Source organism: Macrotis lagotis, chromosome 2 (genome assembly GCF_037893015.1).
Source record: "Macrotis lagotis isolate mMagLag1 chromosome 2, bilby.v1.9.chrom.fasta, whole genome shotgun sequence".
NCBI classification, from domain to species: Eukaryota; Metazoa; Chordata; class Mammalia; order Peramelemorphia; family Peramelidae; genus Macrotis; species Macrotis lagotis.
This window is the reverse complement of record NC_133659.1, coordinates 68067766-68094311: the sequence shown is the minus strand read 5'-3', so window position 1 is coordinate 68094311 and position 26546 is coordinate 68067766. Positions and strand designations below refer to the sequence as shown.

Here is a 26546-nt window from a genome sequence, read left to right as displayed (position 1 = left end):
AGGGGGGATAAGGGGAAAATAAAACCTCTTCTCTTCTTTGCAGAGGTAGGAGTAGGTTGGTTTAGAATATGGCAAATACTGTCAGAATCACTGACTGTTGAAAAACTGTTTTTTCCTCTTTTGTTGTTATTCTTTATTACAAAGGATAATTTGCCTTGTGAGGTTAGAAGGAAGGATATATTTAGAGATTAAGGTGATAAAAAAAACAAAAGATGCGAATAACTTTAAATAGAAATTTTCCCTTGGAGATTTGACCTAAGGGGAAAAAACAAGATGATTCCAGGGAAGACTAATAAAAAAAAGTGATTAAAAAAGGATAAGTTTGAAGAAAGTGCGATGCTTTTTCAAATAGAATAACAGAAACTTAATAATCACACTCAAAAATATTTTAGAGAAAGTGAATCTCAGGCCAAGCTCTCCCTGAGGACAAAACCAGGGGAAAATAGGTTTAACTTGAATCAGGAGAGAAATAAACTTCATGGTTAGGGATTTTATGAGTTTTTTGGAGAAAGGAAGATTATTTAAACCTTCTTCCTCTAAATATCTTTCAGAAATAGATTGCTACTCATTAGTTTAAAATGCCACCTACTCTGCTTGAAACCAAAGATATCAACTGGATAGTTTTAAGAAAGTCTTTAATCATTCTTAAACTAATACTTCATTATCTTTTAGCTGTTTGAAAGGGAGACATAATAATAGTTTCTCTCTTTATCTTGACTTACTTCCAGGTTAAGTGATTAACCTTCCTCACTCTCAGTTTCCTCATCTGTAAAAATGGGTATAATAAAAACTGGCCTCAAAGGGCTGTTGCAAGAATCAAATGAGACAGGCTCTCTATTTGCTAGCTATCATTATTATAATAAATAATGTTAAATTAGCCTCCAATTTGAGCTTCCTTCCTCAAGTCTTCAGTGCCCTATTCAGTCCATTCTCCTCAAAACCTCCAAAGTGATAAAGTTGGAAGGGACCTAAGAGGTCACATAATCCAAATCCTTCTGCTTGCAGATGTAGAAATGGAGGTCAAGTGACTTGACCTCAAGGTCACACAAGGAATAAGCTTAAGAGTCAGGGTCTGAACCCAGGTCCTCTGCCTGTCCAGACTGGGTTCTTTCCATTATAGAATGGACTATATTGTTCAGCATCTTCAAGTCCTTTAAAACTTGGTTCTAACCTACCTCTCCAAGTCTTTTTATTAGAAATTGCTCCCCTCAAGCATTCTATAGTCTAACTGAGACTTTTTTTGGTGTTCCTCTCAAATGACATCCGACCTCCTATCTCCTTGACTCTGCACAAACTATCCCTCCATGGCAGGAATAGTCCTTCCTCTCCTCAACTTCTTGAGATCCCCAGCTTCCTTCAGGACTCTGTTCAACATGAGGTCTTTTCTCTTCTTTCTAATCACTAATGTTCTTCTCTTGTTAATTTTGTAAATTTTATATACATGTAATACATATAATGTGTATAATATGTGTGGATATATATATAATATATATATATATATATATATATATATATATATATATATATATTCCTCCCTAATAGAATGTAAACTCTATGAGGGCAGGAACTATTCCATCTTTTTTCTTTTGTATTCTCAGCACTCACTAAAGGGCTCATCACACAGTAGGTCCTTAATAAATGCTTGTTGATACATTGCTTGCCACCTAAGAAAAGAAGTCACTTGGATCTCCAATTCTCTTCCTAGTGAGGTATGTATAATAACAGGGAAGAACAAATTCCACCACAGAGTTGTCAAGTAGCTCAATGTTTACTTTTCCCCCCAAGGTAAGATTAGGTTTCCTACTAAGATGACTCACTAAGTCACCATGACATGCCAATGACCCTGAAAAGCTCTGCAGGTAAAGCATAAACTCTGAAAAGTCTTCAGCAATGGACTATGCCAAATATCTAAGGACCAGCCTAGTTAAGATTGGTGACCAGATGATGATGAAATTTTCAATAGCAACAACTCATGAGATCAATAAGGTCAATAAGAGTTGCTCCCTGTGGTCAGCGTCTACCTTGGTTGCCTCTACAGATCCTTAAAGGTAGTCAGATTAGGCGACACTTAAGTCTTATGCCCAACAGTATCAGGTATCAGGGTGGCTCAACTTTGATCTCATATCTAAATGTTAATCAAGAGCTTCTCTGACCCTTCAGGACCAAACCACATTTGGGGTGGACCCAAGAAGAAGAAGAAGACTACAGTCACTGAAGAAGTTGAGGCATAGGACCTGGTATTTGGTGTTCTAGGATCCCTTGGGGATCTCAAGGTACTCCAAGTTGTTTCAATGGATGTAAAAGTTGGCAATTTGTATGGAATAAATTATACTTTCCTTGCCCTTCCAACATTAAGATGTTGCAGGCTTCCAAGGTTTACCCAGTCTAAAACCTCCCAAGTCTCAGAGGCAAGGCTTTTTTTTTTTTGCTATCAAGGATTATTTTGGCATTCTGGTAAAGATTTAAAAATAACATTTCTGGGGCAGCTAGGTAGTACAGTGGATAGAGCACCAGCCCTGGAGTCAGGAGTACCTGAGTTCAAATCCAGCCTCAGGTACTTAATAATTGCCTAGCTGTGTGACCTTGATCAAGTCACTTAAAATAAATAATTTTTTAAAATGATGTTTCTAGATACATAAAATAAGATACAGAAGAATACAAAAGAAACCAATTATCTTGAAATACATTTATCAAAATAACTTTTTAAAACAAGTTCATAGATCCTAGATCAAAAATCCCTGCCTTATAATTTAGGCACAGATCAGGATACTTGGCTACCTAAATGTGAGAGCCAGATAATAAAGACTATATTGATCTGAGGGTAATTGATTAGGGTCTGACATATAATATTTAATAAATGTCTTATCTATCTATCCCTATATATCTCTCTACCTATCTAGCCATCAATCCAATCTTTCTATCTATCTATCTATCTATCTATCTATTTAATACTTCCTTTGTCAATTGTCAACAGCAGACACAGAGATATGGTTTGGATGATGTTTGATTTAGTTTGGGGGTAGAGAGTAGAGTAAGGGTCTTCTCGTGGCCTGTTATCCCTATGACCCTTACCTGTAGAGGCCAGGAGATGCTGTGGGTTACTGGTAATCCCCTTTTTCACATTGCGTAAAGTGATGATGTACTTGGTGCTAGGCTGCAGGCCAAAAATTTCATAACTCAGCTGATCTTTGGGGACTTTGACCTGCTTCATTGAAGTATCTAGCCCCAAGGGATAGTAGCTGAGCAGGTAATGGTCTACATCTACTTCTGGATCCCAGTTCACCAGCAGAGAGTCCTCAGTGCTTTTGAGTAGTTGTAGACTCTGGGGAACAGGAACTAGAAACAAAAGGAATGGGGAGAGACAGAAGAATCCATCAATAAGGATTTATTAACAAGGAGGTAAGTGAGAAAGACAAGTGGCAGGATGTATAAAAACAACGGACATGATTGTCTCTCGGGGCACTTTGCCATGGACACACCACATATCTAGAGTGATATGTATAGCTCTGTGTACTACATTTAAGAAGACCATTGACAAACTGGAGAAAGAAAAAAAGAGAGAAAGAAAGAAAGGAAGAAAGAAAGAAAGAAAGAAAGAAAGAAAGAAAGAAAGAAAGAAAGAAAGAAAGAAAGAAAGGAGGGAAGGAGTGAAGAGAGGGAGGGAAGGATGGAGGGAAGGAGTAAAGAGAGGGAGAAAGGGAGGGAAGAAGAAAGGGAAGGAAAAAAGGAAGGGAGGGAGAAAAGAAGGAAAGAAGAAAAGGAGGGAGGGAGAAAGGAAGCAAAAAAGGGAGAGATGGAGGAAGAGAGGGAGGAAGGGAGAGGGAGGGAAGATGGAAAGGAGGGAGGAACAAAAAATGAAGAAAGGGAGGGAGGGAGAAAACGAAAAAGGAAGAAAGAGGTGGGGGAAAGAAGGGAGAGAGGAAACATTGATTAGGAATAGACTGGGAAGAATGCTTCTCACCCTGGGAGCAGTCAAGGCCAGTGAAGCCCTCCTCGCAGTAACACTCTCCTGTGTCACAGAAGCCATGGCCGCTGCAGTCATTGGGACATCTCTTCTCACTACAATCCTCCAAAGTGAAGTCTTCATAGCAATGGCAAACGCCCCTGACACAGATCCCATTGCCACTACAGTTCTCAGGGCAGGGCAGGTAGCCACAGTCCTCACCAAGATAAGGCTCATCACAAATGCAGCGACCATCCACACAGCGTCCATGGCCACTGCAGGCCCCAGGACAGCTGGGGAGGGAGCAGTCAGGGCCTTCCCAGCCTTCATCACACCTGCATCCACAAGTCTCTTGGATGAAAATTCCATGCCCACTGCAGAGGTTGCTGATACCTGGTCAGAAAATGCCAGGTATCAAAGAATAAAGAAAGAAGGGAGGTAGGGAAAAGGAAAAACAAAAATGATGATTTGGCAATATTCCAGGAAACTTGAGAATCTTCTTCCCTGGAAATCTCAGAGAAATAACATTCTATTTCACATCATCTCTTCTATTAATTGACATTGATTTAGGAATGCTTTGTAGCCAGAGATAAAATGCAAGACTAAGGGAAGGAAGGAAGGAAGGAAGGAAGGAAGGAAGGAAGGAAGGAAGGAAGGAAGGAAGGAAGGAAGGAAGGAAGGAAGGAAAGAGGGAAGGAAGGGAAGATGGAGGAAAGGAAGGGAGGGAGTAAGGAGGAAAGGAAGGAAGAGAGTAGAGCAAGGGTGGGAGGAAGAATGGGAAGAAGGGAGGAAGTGGTTAATGAGAAGTGATGAGGCAGAGTCTGAAACCCACTTATTTCAGACTCCCATTAATGTCCATCACCTGATTCACTTCTCCAGGGTAAGATTAGACAAACTATCTCATTTCCTCTTTTTTCTCATTTTATATGAATTATATGAATTCGCCTGATGCTTTCCTTCTCTGTGCTTCTTTGGGGAGAAAGGGGAGGAGAGTGAGAACAGGGGATCAGACCTGGATTTTGGTTTTTTGGAGAAATTCCAGTGGGAAAACTAGCTGTGCCAATATAGACTGGCATCTTCCCTATAACTTATAGGAATAGAGAATTGTGACTCCAAGGTCAGCTATCTATCTATTACACAATTGTCACTTCTTATGGTAAATCTATAATACATTATAAAAATAATAATACCTCACATTCATGGGAGGGAATATGATACAAGGGATAGAGAGCTGACCTTAGAATGATGAATACCTTGGTTTGAGTTCCACCTCTGACTTATACTGGCTCAGTAACCCTGAGCAAGTGATTTAACTTGTCAATCAATACTCTCATCAGCTCTCTAAGGTGATATATTCAACACTGAGGAAGAGAGTTTCCTCATTCTGGAAATCCCTATTTCAAGAAGCCATAGGGTCGATCAGCATATCTTACATTTGCAGGCCCTATGCTTTCATATACATCAAATCACTTGATCTGTGACTGTAGTTAATATCCTAATTTTTTTTTGATGAGGGACCTCAGCATCAGAAAGGTCAAGTGAAGTCCATGGTCACACAACTGGGGTAGAGACAAAATTAGGATCCAATAATTTTCTCATTCCTATTCTAGGGTTCTCTTATTTTCTACCTGTTGCAAAAGAGACTCTAACAGTTTGAGAGATGTTAGATTGAATTATATAAAGAAGTATTTAATCACAGGAAGACGCAGGGATATTTTCCCAAAAACTAGATTTCAGGTCTCCTGGTTTGTAATTCAAGTAATCCTGCCCTTCTTGTTATACAAAAGGCTAGAATCCCATTCTCTGAATTAAGGCAAAATAAAATGCAAGGACGGTGGTTCAGATGAACTAGAAGATGGTACAGAAAAGTCAGGGACCTGTGTTAATTCTGGCTCTGGAGATAGAAGATCTAGATTCAAATTCTAGTTCTGTGGCCATGGGAAATTTCTTCCTTTTTTGAGTTTGTTTTTCTCGTGCATAAAAAGAGAGGGATGGACTAGATGAATTTGAAGGTCCCTTCCTCCTCTAAATCCCATGATTATCCAGGGATAAACATGTCTTGGGGGGGGGAGATTAAAGAGAAACTGGGTTTTTCCTTCAGATATCAGTTTTCACTATGTCTGTAGACAGAGATAAATGATGGGCAGATTAACAGTGGAAATAAGGTCTTGAATCTATAACGATGTGCCCTCATCCTTGCCTCCAAAATGCCGATAATCAAGACCACCATGACTTCCCATCCTCTCATGCCCTCTCCTGCTTCCTTTATTGTCTCCCTTTCTTCCTACAGTAAGCTTCCGAAGTGGACTATGCCCATCTTCCCTTCCTTTTGGAATATCTGTACCCCATTTTTAATGACTTCATGTTCATTATATTAATGATGCTATTGTAACTTTCATTCTACCTCTTAAATAATCAAGTTTGGTCTTGTTAACTTTCAGCCAGTCAGAGAAGAATTTAATTGGGTCCCAATATAAAAAAAAAAAATAGACCACAATAGTATGGAGCACAGGGAGGGATAGGAGGCCAGTCAACTGTGGTACTAAATGACCTAGACTTAACATCCCCCATCATTCCCATCATCCAGAGCTTGTAACTACAAGAAAGAGACTTTCTGCCTCAGTTACCAAGAAATCCCTGTTCTTTGAGTATGAGCTTCTAGTCAAGTATCTATACTTTAGGACTCTATTTGAGGAAAAAACAGGAAACTAGGAGGAAGATTTCAGTTGAACTGGTGATGGGGTGGGGGAGGGAATGGATAAGGGGGTAAAATAACTTAACTCCTTCAGAAAAAATGAGTTCTCAGAAATAGCCCCAGTCCTGAGTAATCCACCTAAAATAGACTATCATCACCACCATCCATTCATTTATCTTCTTAGAGATATTGTGACCCCCCTGAAGTGACATTTTTTATTCAAGTCATTTCCCCACACTAACTTTGCCCTCTCAACAAATAACTTCTGTCTTGGTCTCTGTCTAACTCTAGGTAAAGTCTAATCAAACTGATACTACAAGGAGGTGAGTAGCATTGTAAATAAAGAAACTGAGGATGAGGGAACCCCCAGGAAAAATTAACCATTGGACAAATTTGGAGAAGGAAGGCCATAGTATACTATGGCAAAAGCAACAAGATCCACTGGAGGCAAGGCAGTGTTGTCCAATGGAAAGAGTATTGAAATGCAGTCAAAAATTTGAGTTTGAATTCCAACCCTGCTAAAACCTTGGGTGAGCTGTTTTATCTTTTGAGGTTTTGGTTTGTTCATTTTTTAAATTGTTGCTGTTGAAGTATTTCATCCAAGACCCCATGTGGGAGTTTCTTGGCAAAGACATTAGAATGATATACCATTTCCTTCTTCAGCTCATTTCACAGATGAGGAAACTAAGGCAAATAGGAATGTATATTTTATGATTCCTTCCATCTCTAAGAGACTTCTAAGCAAACTTTATCTGAATAAAATAAACATTTACATTTTTAAGTAAAATGATATGCAACATGGCATCTAATATCTGAACAACATTGGGGGCCTGTTTGTTTTGAACTCAAAACAGAACTCTATTACTGTTTGCAACTCAGACTGTTAACATCTTCCTTGGGGCAAAGTCTGGATCGGTAGGGAACCAAAACACTTAACATTTGTGTAGTATTTTAAGGTTTGAAAATTGTTTTGTATTTTTTATCTCATTTGGTTTTTGCAACCATCCTGTAAGTGATGTTGTTATTATTATTACTATTCCAAAGACGAAGAAACTGAGGTTGAAAACAGTTAAAAAACTACCCCATATCACATGTCTTAAATACGTATCTGAGCCAGGTTTTAAATGCAAACATTCCTAAGGCCAAGTCTGGTTCTCTACTGCCTATGCCACATAAAAACCAGTTAGGGAATTTTTTAATCATTATTAAATTGGATTTTTTTTCAGTTATCAAAATTTCAATTATTTATTTTCTCTCCTTCCCCTCTTCCCTTTTCTCCAAAAAACTCTTGTAATATAGTTAAACAATACAAATTCAAATTGGCCATACCCTACAATGGAACCACTTTGAAAAACTTAAGAACTCTTATCAATACAAGGATCCACCATGATTCCAGAGAAAATGAGACTTCCTGACAGGAAAGTCATGAACTCTATATGTAGTTGGATAATTCTTAACTGAAATTCTTAATAGAGCCTTTAAGGCAGCTCAAAACTCTGGAGCCTGGTCCTCACCCTGCTTCTCTTCCCAGGATCTATAACCCTGTGCTTCTTAATAACTCATCAAACTATTGTCACTACACAGAACCATGGCATCCATGAGAACCCAAGAGCAAGGACTAGGAATGCCACAGTCATTGTGGACCATGGCTCTCACTGGAACTATCAGAAGACTAGACATCGCATTCACCTGGAGCTCCCTGGCAGCACTGCTGGTTACCACACTTCTCCTTCAGCTCTGCCATCTCTTCCTCCAGCTTCTTCAGCCTAGCCAACAGGTCCTGGAGATGACCTGACAATTCACAATTCTTTGGGGTCTGAAGGCGGATATTGTGCCGGAAGATGATATTCTGTTCTTCATTGGTCTCCCCAGGGAGGAGCCTTCCCCCCTCATCTCTGAGAGGTTCAGGATCAGCCTCCACCTGGACTAGGGAGGATTTTGGAACATCAATCTTGTAGGTGTGGCTAAACATAACTTGTTTCTCTTGATTGCTGCAGTTGTGAGGGTCAGGAGTAGCTGGAGCTGATGCTGTCTGTGGTATGGACCAGAGCAGGAGCCCCAAAGGGAAATAAAATATATGGTAGAAACCCATCATGGGCTTCCTTGGAACTGAGAATTGAGGATTCTTCTGGAAGGCCTGTATCCAGAGAAGGAAATAAAAAATATAGTCACAGGACCATAGAGTGGCAGAGTTTAGAGCCCCTGTGTCCAGTCCCACCACATAGTTTACAGTTAAGGAAATTGTGAACCAGAAAAGTTAACTCATTTACCCACAGTCACACAGCCAGTAAGTGGCAATGACTTCAGACCAATGACATCCCCCATCCCAGTCTGGAGTTCTTTTCATTAAATGGTTCAAAGATTTCATCAATTCCCATGAAAAGATAATGCAACACATCTGCTGGTAGCTTCCCAGAGCAGGATATTGAACCCAGATAATAACTGTCCTGCTTCCACCACCATCATGGGTCCCAATGAACTGAAAGATGTAAACTCATAACCTCAAAATGTGGACATAGTGCTCCTCTGAGTACAAAATACTGCCCCATCCTGTTTTGCTATAACTAGATTACTTCAATGATTAGAACCAGATTACTCTGACACAGAATTTAGAGGTCTTAAAAATGAACGACTAGATTTAAAATTCTACTCTTGTACTGTTCTAGCAATTACACTAAAAAGTTTATCTGATTCTTTGCCAAGGACCAATTAATATACTATTTTCTCAAAAATAGAATTCTGCAACTAATTTGGGTTACCTTTGAAAATATGGAGAAGAGAGGAGGGGAGGGCAAGGGAGAGGCAAGGAGAAAGTAGCTATGTTGTCCAACTGGACAGCAATGAAGAAGCTCCTACTGCTCATATAGGTTGTTGTTTGTCCTTCATTCTTTTTACTTTATTTTATTTCTTTTGGTTTTGGCAAGGCAGTGGGGTTAAGTGATTTGGCCAAGATCACACAGCTAGGTAATTATTAAGCGTCTGAGGCCAATTTGAACTCAGGTCCTCCTGATTCTAGGGCCGGTGCTCTATCCACTGTGCCACCTAGCTGCCCCCTGTCCTTTATTCTTGAAAAGGACTTTATATCAGGGAGGTGATGCCATGACATGCAAGTTAATTTTATTTAAGTGTGGGAGGACTGTACAAAGTCATCGACCTCACTTTCTCCTCCAGAGCCATCTGGGTTCAATGGCCAAATATAGATCAAGATAACTGGAGATGGCCCTCATACAACTGACTTTTTTTTAAGCTAAAGTCTTTAACAGGTCTCACCAGAAGGTGAGGTTCTCAGATGGGGAGGGGAGGGGAGGGGAGGGGAAGGAAGAATTCTGTGATAAGCTTGAGGGGAAAGGAAAATATATGGAACAATGAATAAGATAGAGAAGAGTCTTGCCACAGTAAGGACTCCTTTGAGGTTAGATAACATAAACTTGTGGATCCAGTCAGTATACTTCAATTATGCTCACAGTGCATGAATAGGAGCTAGGGAGTTGAATGGTGCAAGTAGTCCAGGGTTGAGTTTTGGTGAGGCATGAGCTACTAAAGGACAAGGGAATAAGGCATTCAAGAGTAGAAGACTGAATAAGGTTGAAATAGTTCACCAAAAGGATTGAGATTGGGAAAGAAGTGTAATTAGAGCAGAGGTGGATGATCTGAGAAAGTATTGAGGGATAAATAGATTAGATAACATGGTGAAGAAAATGTGTTTAGAATCAATATGGCATAGGAAGGGATGAAATGTTAAAAATATTATCAAGAAATATGAGAAGACCTTTGCAGAAGTGTTTCTGCATGTAGGTGAGGTAGAAGGGAGGCTGTCATGAAATCTGAATACATTAGGAAATTGGGAATTTTGGAATAGAAGTATATATTTCAAAATTCCTAGTTTTCTTACATATGTACATAATATGTATATATATATATATATATATATATATATATATACATACATATTATGTGTGTGTGTCCCTTTCTTTGAAGGGCTGAATTGAACTGGAGAGGGAAACTATGGAGAAAGGAGAGAAACATCAGTTGGGAAATTGCTGAAAAAATTATGGCATATGAATGGAATAGAATATCATTGTGCTGTAAGGAATAATGAATGGGATGGATTCAAAGAGGCCTGGGAAAATTTATATGAACTGACAAAGAATAAAATAAGTAGAACTGGGAAAAACAATTTCTACAACAACTATAACAGTCTAAAGGAAAACAGCTTAGAAGGTCTTAAGAACCCTGACCAATTTAGTGATCATCCACAATTCCAGAAGTCCAATGATGAATCATACATCCTACCTCCTAACAAAGAAGAGATGAATGAACTTGTAGGAGAAAATAGCATTCTTTCTCTGACATGGCCAAAGTGCATGTTTATTTTCCTTGTCTATACTTATTTGTTAAAGAGAGGGTATTTATTTTGTTTGTTTGGCAGAGGAAGACTCCTCAATATTTCCCCTCTTCTCCATTCTTCTATCTTGATCTTTCCAACTTATCCAAAGTGATTGTACCAGCAATTAAGCGCCTACTGCTTTCCATAGTCAAAAATTCCCCTTTCTAGTCAAAAACAAAACTATAAAAATTAACTCCTCCTCGATCCTTTTCATCTCACTAATTTTCTAAGCTACAAATTGAGTGCAGATGACTTTCTAAAGAAGTTCTGAATCAATGCAAAATGGCTCAGAGAGTCTTCCCATAAACCACAACAGGGTTGCCCAAAACCTTCTCTTACAGTGTTTGTTTTTGGAGACTAGAAGATGAAAACCCCAAGAAACCCTAGCATTAGCCTCCAGTGTTACTTGTCATCCTCAACTGTAATATGATGTCCTTGCTAATTACAGTCCCAAAGATTCCATACATCGTTCTCAGATTTTCCTGGGAAGGCTAATTGTTAGAAAGACATTTGGGGGGAGCAGGGGGTGAGGAAGGGGACCTTGTCAAACTTACACATCTGTCAAGTGTAAGAGCTCTCTTGAGTTTTTCTATTCAACACATTGAAGGAAAGAGATTTTCTCTGTTGTTTGAAAACAACAAAGGGAAGGGAGTGACCCAACCAAATTTCTCAACATAGACAGAAGTCTATTGGCGAGAGAAAGGGGGGCAGAAGGAGGGGGAAATAAAAATTAGTGGTTCAAAGAAGTACCACTAATGGATGAAGAAGATTTTCCTAATGTTGAGAACTATTAAAATGAGGAATAGTTTCCCAGGAAATATAATGGAAATCCCACAAAAATGTATTGTAAAATTTCTCTGCCAGGTTCCTAGGCAACAGAGAAGATGATAACAAATAGGTCTTTTCCATCCATAATTTCTCTAGTTCTGCTCAGGATAGCATTGAGGGGACATGAGAACTTATGAATATTAAGACTGAGAACCCAAGTTGACCTCCCCACTTTTTGAGAAAAGATCTAGGAGTTCAGTCCTCCTGATCACCAACTAACTTGCTCTGTCTGTTCCCCACAGACAGCCTGTCTTGTGAACATTCATTGAAAGAATTCATTCAGAGGTTTGTTATGTAAGGTAAATATTTTCTTCCCTGTTAAATTTACAAGGAATAGGGTTTTCTTTTGAAAGTGAGGGGGGTACCATAGGTACTTTATAAGAATTGTCATGGCAGCATATTATAGTGGTTAGACTTGGAATAAGGAAAATCTCAGTTCAAATCCTATGACCTTGGAGCAGTCTAAGTCTCAGTATTCTCATTTACAAAAGAATAATAACATCTCCCAGTATTTCCATGAAGCTCAAATGTGATAATCTATTTAAATGTCAATCATTGTTACACTAGTCAATTGAAAGATAAAGTACAGATCAATTGAAACTTTTTCCCCATCAAAGAAGTGGACTTAACATGAGAAGTTGTAGACTTCCTTTCCCTGGAGAATACTGGAGAATGTTAAATTGCACAACTATTGGATCAAATTGGAGAAACTGTTGCCTATGTGTAAAGGTTTAGTCCAGAGTTCTTAGCCTGTGGTCTGTGAACTTTTTAAAAAAAATATTTTGATAGGGGGCAGTTAGGTGGTACAATGGGTAGAGCACTGGCCTTGGAGTCAGGAGGACCTGAGTTCAAATGTAGCCTCAAACATTTAATAGCTGTATGACCCTGGACAAGTCAATTAAAGTTGATTGCCTGCAAAAAATTTTTTGATAATTTTATTTCAGTACGGTTGTTTTCCTTTATAATTCTATTTATTTTATCTTAGGGACTCAAAAACATTATTCTGATAAAGGCCCATATACTTTACCAGACTACCAAATGGGTCCATGTCACATACCAAAAAAAATTAAGAACTTCTAATTTAGATTAAAGTCGGACTGGGGACATGGAGATGGCAGATGACTCCTCCAAACCAGTGGTTAGATGATTTACTTTCAATTCAAATTCTCTGAAAAGAAACTGGCACACTAAGATAGGGATGAATAATACTGTCTGCCCTGAACAAAGAGCTGAAACCAATTTCTAGCCACTGCTCTGAACATTTATATTTAATGACAGGGTTTTTCTCTCTCCCCCTCTTCCCTCACCCCAACATTACCATTAACCACAAATTGATACAAATGAGAGCACTGTTTCTGGATTTAGAAGAACTCAACTATCTGAGATTTCTAAAAGGGCCACTTAGGAAGATATTCCTAATGGTCTAGGAATCTGGGCAGACACCAGCGCATTATCGTTGTTATACATCATCTCTATCTCTCTTCCTCCTGACTGTACAATTCTAGGACAGTTATATCCTCAAGCCATGCCTCAGTCTCTTCATCTGTGGAAAAAGAGTAGCATTCTAATTTAACTTTCTATCCTTAACTCACAGGAGTATCAGGAGGTTTTGCCCAGTGAATGGTTTCAAACATTGGTAGAAAATCATGTTTAAAAATATTGCTTAATCCTGCACAGGTGTGTTTCTAAACCCAACAAGATCTAAAAACATTGGCTCCATTGGGATGGAAAAATTGATACTGATGTTTTTAACTTTCAAAAGTGTCTGACAGATGCAAAGACAAATATCTTCATGATAACCGGTAGCAAATACAGGTATTTTAGGAAGACAAATGAACAGATGGCAAAATCTTGGTTCTGTTGGTCAATCCCTTTTCCCACTCCCCCCACCTCCTTGATCCCCACCACACATATACTTTGCTTTTGCCAAGACATTTCTTCCCTGGGGGATCTAACAGACCTTAACAAAAAAAAATGATTATTCCTTCACAACCAAAAGGTCCTGAGAACTTTTCAGAGTCAGAGAGACAGGGGTCAAGAGTCAATTTTCCTGATCAGGAAGATCTTTCAAGAAGCATTCAAGCATTGAATCCATTGATTGAGTCAGTCTAGGGGTGTAGTGTCCCAGACTCATGAGACCGTGTCTATCGTTCTTTTTGATAGAACTATGACTTTGCTCCCTCATCCTTACAAGGTGCTGGATCAAGCTACTCCCTGTGAGAAAAAGACCAGATCTCAGCCCAGAGGGGCTATTTACCTTCCCTCTGAGCTCATTCAGATTCTTTCTCTGCACTTTGGTCTCATAGATCTAAGTTAGGTGACTTTGCAATGACCTTTGGTTCAAAGTAACAAGGTGCTGACCTGGATTTAGATGAAGAACCATTCAGCATGTATTGACTTTACTTCAGTGTCATATCCATCATCCAGTGCTGTATTTATTTTTATAAATGTTACCATGGCAATTGTGGAAATCCCATGGTCAAAGTTAAGTGAATATCAAATCCAGCTGACTCAAAATGCCATTTCTGAGAGAGTCCCTCTATTTGGGTGCCAATCAGAGTCCAAAACTGAGACCATTTTTTCCCCTGGATAATGTGAACCTAACTTGCTCTTCAATCTCAACAGGCAGAAGGTCATGGAGAGTTGGACTCTAATTATCAAGATAATTGAGATTGTGACACCCTGATCAGGTCCACAATCATCTGTCAGCAACATGTTTTTCCATGTTAGGAACCAGAAATTTCCCAGTGCTTGACAGGCAAAAATAAATTAATAAATAAAATTTTAAAAAGTGAGAGGGGAAAGACTACTAGCATCAGACTACTAGACTCAAATCCTGGCTCTGACATTTATTTGTGTGGCCTTAAGCAAATCCCTTTCCTGCCATGACCCCCAATCTCTATCTTCCACAATGGGGATAATATGTATTACCAACCTCAAAGGCTGTTTATAAAGAAAATTCTTTACAAAGTGCTGTGATGGTTGTTGTGATTACTATGGTGCTCAGAGGAAAGAGATACTTACAGGATGCTCAGATGCTCAGAGAAAAGAGCAACATGGCCCCAAGTCAAGTGACCTGCTAACCTCTAGAATTTAGCTTTATCTCTCCACATTTCCTCCTCTCTTAAGTGGGGGTGATAGGATTTATATCTGAAGGGGACTTTAAGAGTTCATTTGGTCTAGTCTCAAAATTTTGCAGATGAGTAGAACTCTAACAGTCTCTCTCAGCCTCAGTTTCCTTATCTGCAAAATGGGGATAATGACATGTAACTCACAGGTTTGAATGACATAATATGTAAAGTACTCTGCAGGTCAGGGCAGTAAGGCTTTATCATAGGCATTCATCCACCCAGTAATGAGGTGCTCTAATATGCCACCCCACTTTTCCACTCACACATGTGATGTGATACACACAGTGAGGAAGAGACTTGAATGAATCCAAGATACATGAACCTTCTTGGTTTGGGTCAGGTCAGCAGGTAACTACTGGTCCTTCCTAGTGATACCAACTTCACATCTCAGGGGAAAGATTTGGAGTTATCCTTTGCTAGGGTCAGAAATGGTGGTCATGAAGGGGAGAGCCATGGGGCTCCCTGGAGAGACCACGAGTAACCTATCTATAAGCTAGTTAATAAGAATAAATTTGATGTTATTTTCGAAATATTCTCTTGCTTGCCTTTCCTTCTGAACTTTTTGCTCTTTTTTGCATTTTAAAATATATCTCTGTGGGGGCAGCTAGGTGGCGCAGTGGATAAAGCACCGGCCCTGGAGTCAGGAGGACCTGGGTTCAAATCCAGTCTCAGACACTTAATAATTACCTAGCTGTGTGGCCTTGGGCAAGCCACTTAACCCCATTTGCCTTGCAAAAAAAACACCTGTTTCTCTGTATTAACTCCTTTTGAGACCTCATGGCAAGTTTTAACCATATTGATCACCTCCTAGATACGTTTTCTTCCCTGTTATTTCATGATAATGCTCTCTCTCCTGGTTTTTCCTCTTCCCCAGTCTTATACAGATTCTCAGTCTCTTTTGCTGGATCTTCATCCATGTACCAACCCTAAGCATGATCCAAAGGCTCTCTCCTATGTCCTCTTCTCTTTGCTCTGCATGCCATTTTTCCCAATGATTTCATCAGTTCCTATGGAATCAGATCTTATCTCTTTAAAAAAAAAATCTCAGATCTGCAAATTGCAATACTAATTTCTCTCCTAGCCTCCAGTCCTGCTTCACTAACTAGTAGATTATATGGTTATTTCCTATTTCTACATATTTAAAAGGAAATCATTTTTCTTCTAAATCTGAACTATTGTCTATCTATTGGTGCAGTGGATAGAACCCTGGACCAGGAGTCAAGAAGACTCAAGTTTAAATCCTGCCTCATATACGTATTAGCTATGTGACCTTGGGCAAGTTTTAACAAGTCTGTTTGCTTCAGTTTCTTCACCTGTAAAATGGGGATAATGCAATCCTTTTGGCAAGGATCAAATGAGATAAACTTTGCAAAGTGGTGATATGTTAGTTGTTGTTATTATCATGAGAACATAATCCTTCCATTCACCTAGGTCCAAAACTTGAGCGTCATCCTCTCTTCTTCTTTCTCCCTTATCCCCAGGTACAATTTAATTGTTCATTTTAAGTCTTATCAAGTCTGCACCTATAACCTCTCTTGCCTCCTCTTAGCTCTTGGGGGGAACTCTCTGGTCTAGGACTTTATCTGCCCTTAATTAGTCAATTACAGCAGTTCTCCCCCAGACTTGTCCATTTATAATCAGAATCAAATTTGATGGTTTTGAAAATTTTTCCAAAGATTAAAAGTATCAAATAATAATCAAATATAATCATTACTCCTCAGGCAAATTATAATTGAACCAAATTCAATTTTGTCCCAGGTATAAGTTAAGAACATTATGTTTTCTCTTCTCTTAACTCTTAGGAGTTTCAACTATAACAAAAGAAAGAAGAGTGATGGAAGGAATGAGATATTGGCATAACAATAATACTATTGGTATTATCAATAATATATTAAAATAATTAGTAGTTGGTATTTATATAGCTCTTGGTTACCAATCACTTTTTTTCAAGTGCACAAAACACAATGAACCTGTGAGATAAATAATATTGTTCCCATTTTTACAGATTGAGAAATTGAAATTCCAGGAAACTGAATGATGTCCAAGATCACAGAGTTAGTAAAAGGCAGAACTTGGCTATAAAAGGGAACATTTAATTCATAGAGGGACCTTAGATATCATCTAGTCCACCCTCTACCCATTTTATAGATGAGAAAACTGAGACTAGGAAAATCAAGTGATTCACCAAAGGTCACTGTGTGGTATGAAAAGTATGAGAGCTATAATTTCTGAGTAATTAATCCCTTTATTAATCATGCCAGTATATAGTTAATGAAAGGGGTCAGTGACACTCTCCAGTGCCAAAGTCCCCCCATGGAACCTGCTTGTATAGAAGGGTGGGTGCTCCTAATAAGGCTAACAATGGAATCTAAGTGGTTAACTAGTAAGAGAGAGAATGAATATAATAATGCGAGGTGGACCAATTCTAATGAGGGGGATGGGGGATAGTGACTTTGATCACATCCATTTACTGTCAAATCACCCCTAGTCTTAAACAATCTAGACAAAGGATCTACCCCCCCTACCCAAACCTGCCTGAGTGAAACACAATGAACTGGAATTCAATTTAGATTAAATTCTTGTAAGGTTCTCTAGTTGGGTGAGACAACAATTCCACCTAGGTAAGATAGTCTAGCTGGGGTAAATTTGGGGAAAAGCAGGGATCTCCCCAATAATTTGTTATTTAATAATCATTCCTTTCAGTCGCATAAGTAATAAATAGCACCCTAGGTCATCTGATTTTTGAATCCTTTGCTCTTTCTACAAGACCACAGTATTCAGATATCATTTCCATCCTCCATTCATTATTTCCAAAATCTACAAAGAATTATCTATGTCATCCTAATACCTACTTAGTCCCTATATCATTTGGAGATATTGCTGAGTGGGAATTTCAATCCTTTTGTATATGTATAGAGTTAGACAAATCTATGACTAAGGCAGGATAGTTTGAGTTTTGCCCAGGACAGAAAATTTGGAGGGCATTGATGGCACCTTCTCCCTTCCCCCACCCCCATCTACTCTTTCCCCCCTAACAACAGTGGAGCTATCCTCACTAAACTGGCATTTTTTTCATTGATATCCTTGCTTTCTTGACCACACCTTCTTCCCTAGGGAGCCCCACTTAGAGCAGGTGAGAAAATGTGTCTTGATGTTTACATTCACCTCCACCAGGCAAGGTAAAGTGTTGGACCTGCAGTGAAAAAGACCTGAGTTCAAATCTGACCTCGGGCATTTATTAGCTATATGACCCTAGGTAAGTCATTTAACCTCTGCTTGCCTCAGTTTCCTCAGTAACAAAATGAAGATGATAATAGTACCAGGGTTGTTGTAAAGATCAAATAAGATAATATTTGTAATTTAACACAAAACTTTCTAGTTATCTTCCTTCCCATCACATCAAGACTCCACAAGACTTTTCCCATCCCCCCCACCATTTGTTGCCCTAGGAAAATTTTATAGTGAAAACTGTAGAATATAATATCCTAGAAAATAGTGAGTTCTTTTTAACAGAATATGCCATCTTTCATATATGAAGATGACACTAAAAGGTCTAACTCTGCCATTAGAAGGGAAAGTTTTCTGATGTTCAATAAATTGAACAGACTCACTTTCATTGAATCATTGAGTCTCCTTAAGGACAGGTAATACACATTTGTAAGATATAGCTAGAATGGACAAATCTGACAGCATTTAACTGGCTTAGCCTATATTTTATTACCAAAGCTGGTCATTAAAGAGATAAGGATCTATGACCAGGCTCATACTGAGCTGGGTTCAGTGTTTTTTTATACGAGTTATAAGCATTTAATATGTCTATATCTATTTGTAATATAGGTGCTTTCATATATATAGCTATGGATTATAAAATATATATCTATATTTATTTATCTAAATACTATCTATCCACTAAATTTAGTGTGGATTTAGTGCAAGAGGAGGTAGTGGAGAGAGTAATATAGACTTTTTATATAAAGCTATAGATTATAAAGTATATCTATATCTATCTATCTGTCTACCAAATTGTGTGTGTGTGTGTGGATTTAGGGGAAGTGGGAGTAGAGAAGAAGGAAACACCAAAATGATAAGTGATTATGTTCTTATTGATATAGTCTATAATGATTAGACTTCTGGTTTTTGTTTGCAAATTTTAGTTTTGATTGAGTAATCCTACGTAAGGGTTATGCATGAATATAGGCAAATCCTTCAACTTCTCAATGCCTCAAGAATCTCTCTGCAAATATTCACAGAGGAGTTGCCAATCCAAATTGATAAAGGGAGTTTCTATGATAAATGTTCTTAGACTGAAGAAATCACAGATCCAGACTGAAAAAAAAGAGAGATGGGTCATTGGGGCAAGAGGTGCAGCCCATGACCAAGGGACCATGTGGCTAAGACTACTGACCTGAACAGGGAACAAATTCTGTGCTTTAGTTTCAGTAACAAGACAATCAGAAAATCAGCCAGGTTTAGCAACAGAGATCTAAACTCATAGCCAGGAAGACCTTTTTGATGTGATCCTAAAAAGCCATTTACTCTTTCTCAGCCTCAATTTCTTTATCTGCCTAATGAGAAGGTTGAACTCTTTGGTTTCTAAGGACCCTTCAGCTCTCAATCAATGATATTCTTAAAACACCCAATATGACTGACATGGAGTCTGCTGAATCGCCTACAAAGTCCCCTTTCATGCTGGTGAGGGTAGCCTCCTCAACTGGCCATTTGCTACTTTAAAACTGGTAAACCAGGCTAAGAAAGTCACTCTATTTTCCTCCATCTTTTTGACCAAAGACTCCATGTTAGCCAAACTAGATGTGCTCAAAGACCAACTTATGTTATAATCTTATGTCTGAATCATAATTAGAGTTTGATAAATGCTTACTAATTGACCAGATTCAAGTCCTGATTCAGACATGAACTGGCAATCAGATCCTGGACAAGTTATTTAACTTACCTCCATGCATTGACAGTGGGAGTTTCCTCCCTAGGAATTCTCCTAATTAAGGAAATCAAACTAAAATAAAACCTGTATTCAACTGAATCTTTAGCATAATTGGGACTTGCATCTACCCTATGAGACCTTCTACAATCTGTGGCTAAAATAGTTGCCAATAGCTTCCACAGAGGCAGGGAACGCTGTCCATAGGCACTTTCTTGGGAACAGTCTACTACCCACATTTCAAACCAAAAACAAAATTTTTGAAAGCAAAACCTCCAACCACAAGACATTTTAAGAGCAGCCCTACAATTTGCTTGTGCAGCAGCCCTAACCAAACCACTCAAAGGAAAGGGAAGTAAGTGAGAAGACATGGGTCAAAATAGGTGACTTTGGAGAAGATGCTTCACCCCTCTGGGTCTGTTATCTTCTCTGTGAGATGTGAGGACTAAATAATACTTAAGAACTCTTGTCTGTAAGAATTTATTCTCCAAGACTCAATAGCATTTTTGTTGATTGATTCATCAATGAGAAGGAAGAAATACTATAAAATTATGCCAACCAAATTCTTTATCAACCACCAATGATTTTTCCTCCCCGCAGGGGAAAAAAATACCAGAGTTTTTCCTCTACTCTTTCCCTGCCTTTCAAGTTAGTCAGAATTTGGGAAATGACAAATTCTGAGGAGAGCTGTTTCTATAAGGGAAACACAGTCCTCTTCCTGCTCTACTAAGGGGACTAAGCCTTGCATCAATTCTTTACTTCTACCAGGTAAGCTTTCTGCTTTCACAGAAATGGAGATTCTCTCTTGGCATAATGCTACAGTCTCTTAAGATAGCTCTGGAAGACATGAGGGCAAATCCTCCCTCAGAGATGGAGGGAGTGTGACCTCGGGCAATTCCTTTAAACTCTTATTTTCCTACTCTGCAAAATGATGATAATATTTATTACCCACTGCCCTGGATAGTTACAAGACTCAAATAAGAATATATATATATATTTATAAGGGCTTTGAAAGCTTTAAAAAGTCTTATGCCTACTATTACTGTTGCTGCTAACAGCACCTTCTCTCTAATACCCAGATAACTTCAGCCCTTATTGCAAGTTCATTGTTCTTAAAAGAGTGGTTGATTATTACTACTTTGAGATTTTTCTTTCAGTATATTGTTCCCCTCTTTAACTCAAATTCATCACTTATTAAAGGACATCCTACCTGCTGCCAATGAATGACTTTCATGTCTACCCCAACCTTTCTGAAATGTGAAGTTATAGCAAGGGAACATTGGGAGGGTGATAGAGATATTTTTCCTCTTAATTAAACAGCCAAAGTAAAAACCAGTACAGTGCTCTGATCAGAGGCAAAAGTTTTCAAATCCTTACCCTGGTTTTTTGAAGGAAAATGGAATAAGATGGCAAAAAATAGTTGTAAAGAAAGCACAATAAACAAAAATAATGATAATAATAATAGAGTTGTTGAAATACAATAAATAAAAATATTTTCACATCAGTTTTTTGGCTTGGTTTGAGATTTTTTCCCCCCCACATAACCAGAAGGCAGCCTTCCTAGAAGTCCAAACATAGTACTCTCTATTTATATATTATTTATCAATATTCTTTCATTCAATTTCAATAAATCCTCACAGAGTAGATAAACAAAAAATTTACATTTTCAAGTTAAGGACATTGAAGTAAGAAATATCAAAATAATATGGTGAACATCATATGGTAAATCCAGGTATAAGACCAGGCTAACATATTGTCCCTAAAACTTACTGTCCAGTTCAGCCACCTTCTTTCTCTCATAGATAAGGGTTTGAAGATGGAGATCCTTACCTCAGAAGTTGTTGGGGCACACTGTTCCACTCTTTTGCCACTTTAGGAGAAAAACCCTCTAGAGGACTTAAGTCTGTCCTGGATCTCCTCTGCCCTCCTTTGTTCCAGAGAACTCTTCTTCCCTCTCTGAGTTTAAATCCCTTCTGGATAAGCCCAAAATAGCCAATAGGGATGCTTGGGTGTTGCCCTTTCTTCCAGACAAGGATTCCATTTGAGATCTAACAAAGAATTTCTTCTCCCACTCTTAATATTAACTGGAAAAAATGCACACTTTCCCCCCCATTTCTTCATTCTTCTTTGTTTATACAGCAGCTAAAAACACTGGAAGATGTTTCCATTTAAGCAAATGCAAAGTTAGTCTGTTAAAAGGGGTAGAATGTCTTGTGGCAAGGAAACCAGGTCTTTGAATTTGTATGTGCTTATTTGTACAGTCTCTTTACTGTCTTGTGGGTTTCTCAGCTCTTTCTACTATCTCTTTAAGCTGAACTCTCCAGATTCTAAGAAGTTCTCTGTGATCAAACAGAATGGAGCTGCCCTCTTACCACTATAGTGTAGTATTTTGCCATCTGAAGCAGAACAGTAGAGGAGAGGGAGAGAGAGAGAGAGAGAGAGAGAGAGAGAGAGAGAGAGAGAGAGAGAGAGAGAGAGAGAGAGAGAGAGAGAGAGAGAGAGAGAGAGAGACCTGGATTTGGAGTTAGAGGAACTGAGTTCAAATTTTGGTTCTGCAAATGACTATTAATAAATATCCCTTGGGAAACTTATATCCCTTCTTGAACCATTTCCTTCTCTGTAAAATGAGAAATATTGGACTAGATAACCTCTAAAGTCTCTGCCAGCTCTTCTCCCCATGATCTCTTCTTGTAGGGATTAGGAGATAGAAATTTGGTACAAAATGATTAAAGATTGCCCTTACCCCTCTCCCTCCCAGATTCCTCTAAAGCATTATCAGCAAGGGGATATGATGGTCAGGGACACAAAATTGTGCCATGAATTTCAGGACCACACCATAATTCTTGCCATGGTGGCTAGACTCTTGCTCCAGTCCTGACAAAGATGGTAGAGTCATAAATAATAGACCCTTAGAATCTCAATTTCTAATCCCTTTGCTGTTCCATTAGTTCTTTTATTTTAGGTTTTTGAAAGGAAAATGGGGTTAAGGGGCTTGCTCAAGGCCACACAGCTAGGTAATTATTAAGTGTCTGAGGCTGGATTTGAACCCAGGTACTCCAAGGCTGGTGCTCTATCCACTGCGCCACCTAGACACTCTCCATTAGTTCTTTTTGATGTCAAACAGCCATTTGCAAATAGGGGGAGCTAGAGTAAGAAATATGCAAATGTATCTTAATTACCACTATTCAAATTTATACTTACATAAAATATGGTATTAATCCCAGTCCAGTGGAATTAGGTGGTGTGAATTCAAATAATGCAACCACTTTGTGAGATTTATTATTCACAATAATCAGGATCTAGATGAATTAGGGGTGGCTTCTAGCTACAGGTCCCTTCTGATGACATTAAGTGTAGATAGAGAGAAGAAAGGAGGAGGAATTAAATTTGAGGTTTAAGATCAAACAGAAACTACCAAAAGTTCTTGTATTTTTTTTTATTATTTTATTAACCCTCATCGAATGATGTTTGACACACTTTCTCTTGTCCCACATCTCAGCCCTAACACTAAAGGTAGTTAGTATGTCCCCACCTTTTCTCAAATTCATCCTTAGTTTAGCTTTGTTATCTAACCTTAGAATACAAGCTAACCTTATGAGTGTGCAATTGGCTATACAGTATGATTTCAGGGTCACTAGGAAGATCCTTTTCCCCACAAATAACTGTTTCTTCCAATTTCACTGCCATTTCCCCCTTACCTTCAAACATACTTTTCCTGATTCTGATTCACCCCCTTCAATCTGTTCCACTTTTCCCCACCCCCAACTCTCCTGAAACTTATACTTTCAAAATGGAGTTCTAATAAGTTCTTTCTTGCTTTGCCTTTACTCAATACAATCTCACACTTTCCTCAAAGTTAGGACAGATAAGTAAGGCAATGTTGGAGCTACCATGTTAAATTTAATTTATATATTTTATATATATATATGTGTGTTTAACCCCAAGCTATACATATTAGAATTTTATAGCATATATATTAAATATCTGTTTATATATATATGTATATATATATATATTCTGTTTTTATTTCTTAAACATAAGAAAATGCTCAAATGTATTGGTGTTTGAAATTTTAACAAAATAATATTATTTGTAGTTAAAAATTGTTTCACAATTATATAAAAAAATTTTAACATTAAAAAATTTTAAGTTCTAAATTCTTTCCCTCCTTAACATCCCCCTCTCCTTGAGGAGGTAAGCAATTTAACGGATTATACATGGGTAGTCACACAAAACATTTCCATATTAGTCATGTTACAAAAGAAAATGAAGACCAAAAAGCACAAGCAAACAGGAGTAATAAAGACAGTGGAGGGGGGGAGTATGCTTCAATCTGTATTCAGACTCCATAAGTTCTTTCTCTGGAGAAGGATAGCATTTTTCTTTATAAATTCTTCAGAATTGTTCAGAATACCTTAGTCACTCAAAGTTGATCATCATACAATATTTCTATTGCTGTGAACAACTGTCTCCTAATTCTGCTCATTTCACTTTTCAAAAACTCTCGTAGGTCTTCCTAGATTTTTCTGAAAACATCTTGCTTGTCATATCCTATAGCACAATAGTATTCCATCACATTCACAACCCGTTCAACCATTCTCCAATTATTGGACATCCCCCAAATTTCCAATCCTTTGCCACAACAAAAAGAGCTACTTTAATATTTTTGTACAAATATGTTCTTTTCCTATTTCTTTGATCTGTTTGATATAGAGACCTAGTAGTGTATTGCTGGAGCAAAGAGTATGCATTTAATGCCCTTTGGGGAGAGTTCCTAATTGTTCTCCACAAGAGTTGGATCATATCACAACTCCACCAAAATAGGTATTAGTGTCCCTATTTTCCGACATCCCTTCCAATATTTGTCATTTTCCCTTTCTTGTCATATTAGTCAATCTGTTATGTGTAAATTAGTATCTCACAGTTGTTTTAATTTGTACTTCTCTAATATAGAATATTTTTGTATGACTAGCTTTGATTTCTTTTTTTCTGGAAATTTCTTGTTTATATCCTTTGACCATTTATCAATTGAGGAATGACTCATATTCTCATAAATTTGATGCAGTTCTCTACATATTTGAGAAATGAAGCCTTTATCAGAGAACTTGCTATAAAAATTTTTTTCTTTCCTTCTCATCTTGGCTACATTGATTTTATTTGTGTAAAACCTTTTTAATGTAATTTAAATGATCCATTTTATAACCTGTAACACTCTCTAGTTTTGTTTGGTCATAAATTCTCTTATTAACAAATCTGACAGGTAAAATTTTCCATGCTCCCCTAATTTGCTATTATAGCACTCTTTATGTCTAAATATTATACTCATTTTGACCTTATCATGAAGCTTAAAAGCAATAGTACATGTCAATAGTCTTTGGACTAAGGTAAGTGAAGAAGTCATGAACTGGTTCTTTCTTTTTTTTTAAGAATCTTTTTTAAAGGCAATAGAGTTAAGTGACTTGTCACACAGCTAAGCAATTATTAGGTGTCTGAGGCAGGATTTGAACTCAGGTACTCCTGACTCCAGGAACTATGCTCTATCTCGTGCACCACCTAGCTGCCCCTAACTGGTTTTCTTTTGATAGAGAACAATAGAACCTGGATAAAGGAAGTTCCCGTCATGTCTTCTGTGACATGCCTCTATGTCATACTTGTGATCTCAAGCACTTACCTATTTCTTCTTTCTGAACAGGTGGTCTGCAATATGGTAAAAAGACAAAATCAGTTCAGTTTCTCTTTCCTTTAACCTCCCAAATACTTCCTGTCATATTTTCTCCTTTTGAGTGCAAAATTCCTCAAATTTTGAATCCTAGAAAAATTACAAAGCATCTCATTAAAGAGGTGATTGGCAAACATCCAAACAGTAGATGAAAGAAACAGTATCCAAAAAACATACTTGACAAACCAAAACATTGAGCTGAATCTAATAAGATGAAATTCAAGAGATAAATATAAAGTCTTGCTTTTAGATTAAAAAAAAAAAACCCTTACAAGTATTATAATACCTAAACAGGGAAAGGTGATTACAAAAGTGCTAGCATGACTTCATCAAATAGAAGTCATGCCAGCCTAATCTTATCTCCTTTTTTTGACAAGACTATTACACGGGGAGAAAGTTGTAGATATAGTTAATCTTTATTTTGATAAAATATCTCATTCTAGACTTGTGGAAAAATTGAGAGGTATTAAATCAATGATGTCAAACTCAAATAAAAAGTAGAGTCCCTAAATCATACATAAGATCCTTCCTCCTCTTCCTACTCCTCTTCATCTTTCTCCTCCACCACTATACTTGGGGTGACTTAGAAACCCACATTTGAAAATGTTTTTAAAATTATTATTAACTATCTCCCAATTATATTTTAATCTGGTATAGAGTCCATTCATGGGCTTGAGATTCCTCAAATCAGGTTATGTGTTCGATGCCTCTGGATTAGCTTAATATAGTGAGATGGGTTTAAAACTAGTCAGATAGTCGTTATATGTAAAAACATATAGTTGTTAATGATTTAGTCAGCTTGGGCAAGGTGGCACAGTGGCTAGAACACTGATCTTTGGAGTTAGGCGGATGGGATTTCAAATCCAACCATACTAGCTGGGAGACCTTGGGCAAGTCACTTAACCCT

At 38.0% G+C, this 26546-nt stretch overlaps 1 protein-coding gene across 1 annotated transcript in view; it reads right to left on the bottom strand.

Moving 5' to 3' along the window:
- Positions 1–22112, bottom strand: part of TNN (tenascin N) — an 89719-nt gene extending 67607 nt beyond the window's left edge. Inside the window, exons 1-4 of the mRNA XM_074222092.1 lie at positions 21751–22112; positions 8328–8775; positions 3962–4336; positions 3073–3336 (exon numbers count right to left, since the gene is read on the bottom strand). Coding sequence (XP_074078193.1) covers positions 3073–3336; positions 3962–4336; positions 8328–8733 — 1045 coding nt within the window. The 5' untranslated portion in view covers positions 8734–8775; positions 21751–22112. The remainder of the gene's footprint in view (positions 1–3072; positions 3337–3961; positions 4337–8327; positions 8776–21750) is intronic.
- Between the last annotated feature and the right edge of the window lie 4434 nt (positions 22113–26546).